The following is a 12,121-nucleotide window of genomic DNA, read 5'->3' on the forward strand; positions in this document are numbered from 1 at the left end:
GATTACAAAGAAGATATAATTTGGATACCGCTATTATATTCAAAGCCACATGAAAGGTGTGATGCACAGTGTTGCATTTTTTGTTTAGCTCACAACTGTACATACTTGTATGGTCAATATAAAAAATTATAGATAAATTAAATGCATTAAATTAAATTTGGCGATTGTTTCGCCATTGAAATGAGAAATGAGAGTACTTACAATTGACTGTTGCATTATTTGTTGTTGCTGCAGTTGCTGTTGCATGTGTAGCTGCTGCTGTGGCTGTTGATCTCTTTCCCATGGCACATAACGATTGCCATAAGCCATTGGACCATTCCAATGTTGCATAACCATTGAATTGCGACTGTCATCCGTTAAATTGCTGCTGCTCAAATTGCTTTGATTCGACTTTTTGGCCATTTCTTCTTTTGATTTTTTCTTCAGTGTTTTACCAAAAGCACACAAACGTTTGCGATATAGAAATCCAATGATGACAGCAGCTGCCACAAAGAGCCCACAAGCAGTCAAAACAAGAGGAATCATTTGCGATCTGAAACCATAAAATATTGTGGTAGAATTTGTTTCATGCAACGAGTCGTCCTCGTCCTCTTTCGCCTGTTTGCCACCACCACTACTACTGCTACTGCCATTGATTGATGATGAATTCGTTGTAGCTGTTGACTCAGTCTTGGTTACATTTTTGGATGCTGATGACGTTGTGCCATGATGGCTGATGGGTGTTAATATTGTGCGACTTGTGGTCGTAGACGTTGTCTGCGGCGTTGTCACGGTTGTCATTTCATTGCTATAATCATTATCCTGTTCATCGCTATTCTCATCAACATTATTTGTCGGCCACATTGGCATCTGCTGATTGGGATTAAAGTTTAAAACAGGTGGCGGGTAAATGTTATTAAAACCTGGTGGTAAAATATTAGACGGCCTCCTATTTGGTTGCTGATTTCGAATCGACTGTACTCCTGGCAAACGATCAAAGGATGGCAAAAAGTGTGATATATTGTGTACAACGTTTGATATGGATGGTGGTGGTGGTCTCGGGCCACGACCACGCTCGTCCTTAGCTGATAATATATTAACAAATACCTCATTTTTTGCGGTCAATTGTCCGTCAGTTACAGTGATATAGAGAAAAAAGTTCTCCCCGCCCTGCAAATACAAAAAATAACATATTTTAATAATCTGGTTCTGGTCTTTGGTCAAAAATATTAGAGATTGAGGTTAAATAAATTTTCCTAGTTGTGATATTGCACTATTTTTGTCTTCATGTGTATGAGTCAGATTTATTGTCAAATCATAAAAGTAGTTATGAATAATGTGTGTTTTCATTTGTGAATTTATGTATATGTTTTTTGAAACTGGTGTTAAAATCATTTGTCCAATTAAATTATTGCTTACTAACTAAATACATTTCAAAAACTTACCCGACCGACAAGACTTTCATTTAGATAAACAACGCCACCAACTGGATCGATTCGAAATGGATTGATTGTTCCTTTATATGCCGGTTCCAAGCCAAATATTAATTCATCATTTTCTGAGTCATCTGCACGAATCCGTGCAATTATTTGACCAACCGGTTCCGTTTCTGATATTCGCCAATTGCGATCCGGCACCACTAATATGGGTGGACTGTTCACATGTGAATGGCCTTGACTTGTTGCTAAAAGTAAACGAAAAAAATTAAATTAAATTTAAAGTCGACGAGAAAAAAGTTTACAAATTTGGATAAACAGAGTGATTTAGTACGTTGGTCTTATGTTCTCACTGGTACTGATAGCTTTCAGACCACCATGCAACAGTAAATATTTGTTTTGTTTAAGAACATATTGGAAAAGTATATTTATTACATTCAAAATACAATATAAACATCCAACATAAAAAACAATACTCGCACGAAAGTACATTAGAGTGTCCCCAAACAAAAAGGTTTTTTTTTAAAAAATTTAATCTAGTTCGAATTTTATTACATAAATATATGTTGAAGTCACAAAATTTGTAAATGGAATATCTATAATGTGCAATAATAAGAAACATTTCGTTATTTAATAACCACATTTGTTCAATTATAATACAAAATAAACGACAACAATTGAGGAACCGGAGAACAAATGTTACTTTTCTGCAATTTTTCAAAAATGGGTTTTTGGTATTTATACCCTACACCACCATAGTGGGGAGGGTATTATGCGTTTGTGCAGATGTTTGTATCGCCCAAAAATATTAGTCTAACACCCACCTTAAAGTATACCGATCGACTTAGAATCACTTTCTGAGTCGATTAAACGATGTCCGTCCGTCCGTCCGTCCGTCCGTCTGGTTGGCTGGCTGGCTGTCCATGTAAACCTTGTGCGCAGAGTACAGGTCGCAATTTTGAAGATATTTCGATCAAATTTGGTATATATTACTTTTTCGGCCCAAGGACCAAGCCTATTGAAACTGGCTGAAATCGGTTCATTATTTCACCTAGCCCCCATACAAATGTCCTTCCGAAATTGGACTTTATCGGTCATAAATGTTTAATTTATCCATGTATCTACACAAATTTCGCTCCAAATAAGTTTTATATATACAAAATTCATGTCACCAAATTTTGTTACGATCGGTCCATAATTAGTCATAGCTCCCATATAGACCCGCTTCCGAAAATCACTTTAATGTGCATAAATCGCTTAAAAATGCTGGTATACACACAAAATTCAACATAGTTAAATTTAATATAGACATAAATCACGATCGGTCCATAATTAGTCATAGCTCCCATATAAGGCCCACTTCCGAAAATCACTCATGAATATAAATTATTGAAATTTTAAAAGAAAAATATTTTTACTCATTTACTTGGTGTAGGGTATTATATGGTCGGGCTTGACCGACCATACTTTCTTACTTGTTTTATATTTGGATTGAAATCTTCTAGAAACAATCAAGTTAGCAAATTTTTTTAAATTTTTGTACTAAGTAAATGGGTTCTAAAAAAATTTGTGCTTAAAAAAACGTACAACACTAGTAACGAAAAAAAAATATTTAATTTCAATGTGTAATTTGTTTATATATTAGATCAGGATTAAAAACACTCATTTAAAATATTATAGTTTAAAAAAACGCATAAAAAACATAGTTTTTAATTTAATTTTTAACAAAACGTACTTTTTTTCTTTATTTTTTAACAAAATGTTCTTTTGGTTTTATATCAAACATCCTTAACATTTAATGTGGAGACTTATGTCAGTTAGATGTATCGATTGGTAAGTAAGAAACTTGTAACCATTTCCAGGTTCATGCAGTTTTTTAAGGGGGCGAAATAAATAAAACTCAATTTGCCAAAAATTTTAAATGTGCAAAAAAGTAACTTTTGTTCTGCGGCTCCTCAATTTAAATTTGAAAATAATTTTTTATTATGTTCTTTAATTGTCATATCAAAATTTTAAATTACACAAAATATGATTCAAAAGAATTTACAATCTAAATTATAAGTTACAGAAATATTTAACTTAAATATTGTGATATGCAAACGAATTGGACATCGGTTTTATATATTTTTCTTTTCAGCAGTATTAGAAGTCGTATTCAATGTAAGTTTCATCAATAAATTTAAACAAAAACCAATAATGGAAGTAGAAGTTGTTGAACCATTTCTATGAAGGGGCAAATAAATCATTAGTCGCAATTATGGTTCCTAATTTCCCGTACTTTTTTCATTCATGAGAAAAACACATTTAACGTTTTAAAAATATTGCACTGATTATTTAATATGAATTTATGTTATTATGCATACGCATTAAACAAAATATAACTTTAAATAATGTTAAAGATTTCTAGTTCCATTGAACTCATTTTTGGGCAATAAAACCGAAAATCGATGTGAGTTAGCTTGTTTTTTCGAAAAATAGTTTTTCCAAAAAAAAACTTTTTTTTTCATTTATTTTTATATTTTACGCAATTAAGTCAACTTTAGTAATCATTTGTGAAAAAATTTAACTAATTGACTCAACACGTTAATTTACTATATCAAAATTTCGATCTGACAGAATGATAGTAAATGAAATGAACTTTATATTTTTGGTGTTTTCTCAAATAGTCAAAAATATTCAAAAACTTTTATTAATTTCTTTAAAACAGAACAAATTTAATCCAATTTTATTCTTATTATATTCTCTAAATATTAATATTCTTTGTTTTAATTTTAAGCACCTCAATAATTCCTTTAAGAACATAAAAGTTACATTTGAGTTAGTCAACCTACTAGCAATGTTAATTTTCCTATTTTAAATAAATTTGTTTCTGTTTTTGCCATACTGATAAAATAGTTTTGGTTGTGATAATCGAATTTATTGATAATCAACAATTATCGAATTTTTCTTTTGTGACTGAACAATTTTAGCTGGGGTCATAACAACTCGGTAGCTTAGTTTGTTGTGTTTCAAACAAAAAATTTCTAAACTAATAAGACTATTTGAAATATGTTTATTGTTTTGTCATAAAATAACAATTTTTTTTGTTTAAACACTACAACAAAAACTAATAAGGGACCCCAAATATTTAATGATTTTAAATTTAATAATATTTTAATTGCTTTAAAAAAAACAAGTAAGAAAGTATACCATATGATACCATACACCAATCTAATTATGGACCAATCACAATAAAATTAGGTGGCATGACTTCTGTATATGTATATGAAACCTATTTGTGTTGAATTTTATTAAAATACCAACATTTTAAAATGATTTTCAGAAGTGGGCATTATATGGGAGCTATGACTAATAACACTCCGCTACAAAATAACAGTTTTTGTCAGAACTTGAAAAGCGACCTAATGGAGGTTGTAGGCCGTTTTCAAAAATTTTGAAACACCCTCAAAATTTTGAGTTATTTTTAAAAAACTGTTTAAGGGTAGGTCGTAGTACTTTAGTACCTCTGATTAAAACATTTCTAGACCGATTTAAATTTTAAACAATTATGGATAGGTAAAGAATTAAGTTTTCATAAAATGTATGCATAAGATATATATTCCAAGAAATAGTGTTAGTTTTTATAAATAGTTTCGCTTTCTTTTTTATTTTTGTTCGTAATTTTCCAAATTCAGCAATAGTTATTTTAATTTTTGTCTATGAAACCCTATTCTTTTTTGGACAATATTTTAAAGATAAATATATGTAGACAAAAACGAGATATAAGTTGTTAAAATCGGTTTATACTTGGAAAAGTTATTAAACTTTTTCGAAAAAAGTCCGAAAAAATTTACCTTGTAAACTCAAAATTATACAAATATTTTTTTTTTTTGTAAAGTTTTTTGTTCTTTTTTATTCATATGGGCTGGGGGATAAAATTCTAGAAAAGGTGTTAACGAAAAGTTGAATAACTTCTACAATTGTTATCTGATTTGAATACTTAAAACCATGTTTTTTTAAGAACTAAATCTCATTTATGCGTTGGTATAAATTATCAAAATTAGCAATGAAAAGCGACTAAAATCAAAAAAGTTGATCAATTTTGTTTTTCTTTTAGATATTATTAACAAAAACAATACTTATAACTTACAAATGTATAAAAAGCTGCACGTAATTTTAAAGCGTAATCTGTTTTCTTTCCAAACCCCTTAAAAAATTTATAGTCGGACAAAAACTGACTGAGTTACAGATCGATAAGTTGGCGAACATCACTGAAAACGGTTTTTCAGAATAACTTCTGAATTTGAGGTTGTTTCTGAAATTTTTTGACACAATTTGTAATGCACTCAGCAAGCCCTATAACTCATGCTAGGTCATTTTCCAAGTTTTTTTTCCATCGTAGCACCGTGTTATGGACCGATCGTTATAAAATTTAGTGAAATGACTTTTGTATATATAAATTATTTGTGTTGAGTTTTAAAAGAATACCAATATTTTTAAGAGATTTATGCTAGTTAAAGTGATTGTGGTGGGCCTATATGATAGCTATGAATAATTGTGGACCGATCATCACAAAATTTGGTGAGGCGAGTTTGACTTATATAAAACTTATTTTTGCACAATTTGTTTTGGATATCTATATAACTAAGGTATTTATGAGAGCTTAACTATTTTCAGATAGGGCAATCGTATGGGGGCTAGGAGAAATACTGTACCGATTCTAACCAAATTCAATAGGCTTTGTCCTTCGCGTAATAGAAGAGCTTGTACCAAAGTTTGTCGAATTATCTAAATCGACTCAGAAAGTGATCCTGAGCAGATTGGTATACTTTAAGATGGGTGTTGAGACAATATTTAGGTGTGATACAAATATCACAACTAACCCAATATACCCTCCCCACTATAGTGGTGTAGGGTATAAATATTGTTTAAATATATATTCAAAACCAACTACATATTAGTTTTTATGGTTTTATATAGTAATAATTAGGGGACTCAAACGGTCTGCTATTAAGTCATATTTTCATAATGTCCTAATATATTATGATAGTTAACCCAGATTTAAACACATTTAAATCTCAATAAAAACTAAACTATTGGTCGGATTGCATTGATTTTTTAAACGATAAAATTTCCTTGGAACACAAGGAGTAATTTCAGTTTGAAAATGTAAAAGGGACCTTCTCTGTTGCAAACAAAAAAGTTCTAAGCTAATAAAACTTTTTGAATTATATTTATTGTTTTGTCATAAAATAACACTGTTTTTGTTTAAAGCATAACAACAATTTGATTAAACTTAAATAATATAATATACTATAGAGTATGTGCTAATATTATTAGCACTTTATGACAATATGATCGTTTAAATCCCCCAAATATTTTAATAAGAAAAAAAAATTTTTTCAAACAAATTGGTCTCATTTCAATAAAATATTATGAATTTTTTAATTGGATATGAATTTAATGTGCTGTTTTTCTATAGCGAACGAGTGCTTTGAGTGGACGTCTTACATATATTTTGTTTCTGTTACAGTAACAAAACACATGTTAAATTTCCACTCAAAGTACTCATTCGCTATAGAAAAACAGCACATAAGCTTTTCTGTGCGGTTACAAAAAATTCAAATAAAATTTTTACTAAAATTTCAAAAAAAAACGGAAAACCCGCTTCGGTGTTGTAATATATTAATTTAAATAATTCTATCTAAAAATTTAGAAAACTTATTTGTTTTTACATTTTCAGAACCGCATTTCAGAGACCTTTATAGAAAAATTTCATATCTTTGCTTCTCGATATACATGAAAAAGAGAAATATAAAAGCCTTAAAACAGGGCCTTTGATCCAGTGCACCAAATACTAATGCCAGAACAAACATTTTGATAAATGGTCTCCTCCATGCAAACGGGGCCACCCTAATGAAATATATTTATATGTATTGTATTTCAGCATTACGCTGAGTAGTTATACATTATTCCCTCTTATAACATAAAATCGATTAACTTTTTTTTAACAAAGTGCCAGTTGGAATTGATTTTGCAAAAAAATTAATACATTCGAAACATTGTTGTCCAAAATTTCGTGCGAAAATAATTGTATATCACACGTGATATAAAACGGATGTCATTTTAAGGTACACTGCTTATTGTTGGTGTTTTGTTTAAGAATTGATATTTTTACAAAGTGTCTGTAATTTCAATCACTCTAGAGCCATGGTAGGCGTTCATATTGTTCAGGTTACGATGATTTTCGTCAAACAACACGAATGTGAACAAAAGAGCGTAATAGAGCGTAAAAATACACACAATTAATTCAGTTTCTTGATGTTGTTGTGGATATTTTATTTTTTACCCAAAAGAGCACATAAATTAAATGCCTCTTTTTGCCAACCAATGCTCTAGAGTTTTATTTGTATAATATCTTTAGTTTTTCTAAAGTCTTTTGGGAATAGGTTTCCAGATAATCTGGCCTAAGCAACCAGTGAAATACGCTTAGGAACTAGCTTATCCCCCAACAATAAATTTCAGTGAATTTATCAATAACTAGTTGATCGCCCCGGCTTCGCCCGGTAGCATTTACTAATGTTAGTTCTTCAAATTTCTCCAAACCACGCACACCAGCCTGTTTTTATTTATTTGCAAATAAAATATCTAAATTTGTACTACATACTTTAGGGAGTTTTTTATTACAGTTGACTGTAGACTTGCCACCTTTTGAAATTTCCAAAACGGGACAACTTTGTCAGAATAGCTCTTTACATAGTTTGGCTGACAATGGTCGGGATTGGATTAGTGGGCGTGGCACCTCCCATGCAAAGTAAATAGTTAATTTCGAATATCTGAAGTACCATAATTGTAATGTATTTAAACTTTGTATGAATCAAATTGTCTGGATCAGAACAGTGGGTGTGGAACCTTCCATACAAAGTACATAGTAGGGTAATCGATTAATTTTTGACGGTTAACTGTTCGAATAATTTAAAATTGCCGATTTTCGAATAACAAATAAACCGATTAATTTGTGTTGATTAACCGAAGTTCCTTTTTTTTGCACTTTAACATACACATTTTTTTGTATTTATTTTTCCGTTTCAATTAAAAAATAAATTTCAAATTAAAATTACATATTTTTTCGAACATTGAAGAAACATGTTTAGTGAGTATAAAAACTGACATATTTAATTTACATGTATTTGAAACTTTGTTTGTATTTACATGTATAGACGAAATTTTTTTGGAAAAGAGTTTTTTATCAGTACTTAACGAAACTATTAAAAGTATTCAATATCTAAAACAATCCAAAAAGGACTCCAATGGCATAACTAAAAAAGAACTGATATATTGGATATTCTTTATCATGATTTCGATTTCTCCAACAATACATCAGCAAGAGAGTTTTTTCCAAGTCAAGTTTTATTAAATCTAAAGAAAAAAATAGTTTTAAATGAAAGCATTTAAATTATATTCTTTTTTTAAAAGATTATTTCAGAAGTTTTCAATAAAACCCTAAAAAAAACTCACATGTGTATACAAAAAGGATCTCAAATACCATATTTGCTATTATTTTTTGGTTGAATTGTTATGTTTTTTATGTATTTGTGCACAAAATTCGTTGTTGTATTTTCAATTTAAAATTAAAATAGAAATTATTCGGTTAATCGAATAATTTTAAATTAACCGATTATTAACCGAATATTTCTAAACCCCGATTATTTGCTCGATTAACCGATTAAACCAGAAACCCGATTAATTGAATACCCTAGTACATAGTCAATTTTGAATATCTAGATAACTAAAATTGCGAGATTCATCAAACTTTGTCTGAAAGTCTAAATCACCTTTTTTAATATTTGTTTAATCAATAAAATTTCCAGAAATTTCGTTAATTGTAGATTCAATCAGCATTGCAAACATATTATCAAGATTATTTAAAATAACTGTAGCAAGATAGGTTATGAAATCATCAAGTGCCCTTGAAATTAAGTGCTATAGATTAATATAATTTTATCTCTTATATGAGTTTTATTTTTCGTCATTTGCTCAAAAACCCAAGAAACATGCCATGTTTATAAACTTGACAAATATAATCAAATGAAAAGCACCTTAAATTCGACCAGCTGTTAATATTGGAATCTATAGGTTGCAGCTCGATTCATTTGCAGCTTTTGAACATTTATAATTTTTTCATCATTACATTAGACCGTATTTCCGACTTTCAAACATTAATATTTATGTGCTGTGCACATAATACTACAAAACTTTAAAATACATAGTTTAGTAAAACTTTACGATTGGAAGGAATGTGTAAAAATTTTAGAATATATGAAGATCTAGGGTGATGAACTTCACTGAATGTAATTGAATAATTTCAATTTAAAGTGGAAAAAGAAAAGCTGAAAAATATTAGTATAACTGCACCTTAAAGTATACCGATCAGAATCAATTTCCGAAATAATATAATAATAATATAATTAGTCATAGCTAACACATATAGTCCAGCTGGTCTGAATTTTTTTTAAAGTGGGTCAAAGTTTTCATTTTTTGATCGAAGGGACCACTATACTAACTGAAAAAAAGTTGTAAGTTAATATCTGAGAGAATTCTTATGGTCAGATTTATATTATGGAATTTTATGGGGATCAATTTTGTGGAAGATCTTAACCCTTTAGCTCCACTCTTTAGGGGTCAATTTGACGCTTTTTTGAGAAAAGGACATTTAAGGATTCAAACATTCGACGAACATTTTTGCCGGATTACACGCCACCTTGGGTCTCACATTTTTTAAAAAAATCAAAAAACAATCTATTTATGATCCGAATGAGCTGATATTTAAAACATAAATAGTAAAAAAACATTAAAATTTTTCAAAAGGGAGTAAGGTTTGTGGAGCTCCTGATGAACAAATATAAGCTTTTTTTATAAGTAGTTGGTATTGGTGAAAACCTTAAGACCTGAAGATTAACAGTTTAGTGAAATGAAATAATTTTATGAATTTTTACCTTAGAAACTAAAAATTTGAATATTGGGATTTTCTATGAACAAAAATATAAAATTTTAACGGTTAAAGATATTATAACAAAATTAGAAATTGTGTAGATCCAAATGTCCTTAAAGCAATGGAATTATAATCTTTAACACTTTTTATTTTCAAATACCAAAATTCCTAATACGGGGAAAATGTGTTCCAAAAACTGAGTTTTTTTAGAAAACACCCTACGGCGACGTTATTTACTGTGTGATAGTAAAATAACTTTGTACGTATTTAAATAAGATATAGGGCTATACATGCATGGAGCTTTTTCGAGGAACGGTGCTTTGCCTTTTTAGAATTTTTTGCTCAAACCAAAAATTTTTTTTTTAATTGGCAAAGTTTGGATAAGTCTGGAGGCGACTAGGTCCACTTAAGTGAGCCTTTTGCATTAGGTTCGCTTTTGCATTAGGTTCTCTTTTCGAATCATGTACAAATTTTATATAGTCCTGAAGAACATTTTTTCTACAAAAAAAAATATATAGGGACTTTTTTGGGAAAAACGTAAAAAATACGGCCATTTTTACATGTACCAACTTTGGATGCGTGTAACTTTTTATAGGGACAACATTATTTTTATAGTATTCGAAATTTTATCGCAAATATTATTGATATTTTAGAAAACAATTTCGAACGGGCCTACCGACATATCTAAAAAACTAAAAAAAGATGAAACAAATTTAAAAAAAAATAAATAAATAAACATAAATAGCTCTTGACCTAAAAGTGATAATCTACATACAGTTGTGTGAAAAATAATAGAGCCACCTTATGTTCTAAAAATTTAATGTTTTTTTAACCTTGTAAAAAATATTTTTAGAAAAAGTTTTTTTTATGCATTATTAGTAAGTCTCTTTCTTATTGTAATCCCGTTATTTTTTCTGTAATTGAAGCAACATTTCTAATTATATCAGTGTTTGTATGTAAATTGAAGAAAAACAAGTGTGAAATAAAATAGAGCCAATTTTAAAGTTAAAAAAAATATTAAAGTAAAAAGCAACTTTTTTAAATTTTTTTTTTTGAAAAAGTGTGTAAAAAGGCAGACTATCTTATTTCTATTATAATTTTAAAAAAATATTGAAAAATTACTTAGCAGAATGGGCAGAGGAAAACATTGTAGCGTGGAGGCCCGAAAATTGATAAAAAAGCTTCATCGAGAAGGTAAATCTCAAAGAAAAATAGCTGAAATTATTGGATGTTCAAAGAAAATGGTAGAAAATGCTATAAAGTATGAAGAGAAACAAGAAACAAGAGGAAGAAAAACCAAAATGTCTGAGACATTAAAACGAAAAATACTGCGTCAAGTGAAACGGGACCCCTTTGTGACGTCATCCGCCCTTAAAAAACAATATCAACTTGATATGGATACTTCAACAATACGGCGTATGCTCCTTAAAAATGGTTTAAAAGCAAGAAGTGCACGTAAAGTGCCTTTTCTTTCAAAACGCAACATAAAACAAAGACTTGCATTCGCAAAGGAACACATAAATTGGCCCGTATCTAAATGGCGTAATATTTTGTGGTCGGATGAGACCAAAGTAAATTTATTTAACTCGGATCGAAGTTCTCTTCAAGTTCGGAGACCCAAAAATAAAGAATTGAATCCTCAATATACCATTAAAACCGTTAAACATGGAGGGGGTAATATTATGGTATGGGGATGCTTTTCATATTGTGGAGTCGGACCCTTATATCGCATTCA

At 29.7% G+C, this 12,121-nt stretch overlaps 1 protein-coding gene across 1 annotated transcript in view; it reads right to left on the bottom strand.

The window, feature by feature from the left end:
- Positions 1–12,121, bottom strand: part of Cad96Ca (tyrosine kinase receptor Cad96Ca) — a 148,056-nt gene that overhangs the window by 88,942 nt on the left and 46,993 nt on the right. Inside the window, exons 2-3 of the mRNA XM_065515002.1 lie at positions 1,425–1,663; positions 202–1,149 (exon numbers count right to left, since the gene is read on the bottom strand). Of these exons, the coding sequence (XP_065371074.1) occupies positions 202–1,149; positions 1,425–1,663 (1,187 nt within the window). The remainder of the gene's footprint in view (positions 1–201; positions 1,150–1,424; positions 1,664–12,121) is intronic.

This window comes from Calliphora vicina, chromosome 1, assembly GCF_958450345.1.
Source record: "Calliphora vicina chromosome 1, idCalVici1.1, whole genome shotgun sequence".
In the NCBI taxonomy this organism is placed as follows: Eukaryota; Metazoa; Arthropoda; class Insecta; order Diptera; family Calliphoridae; genus Calliphora; species Calliphora vicina.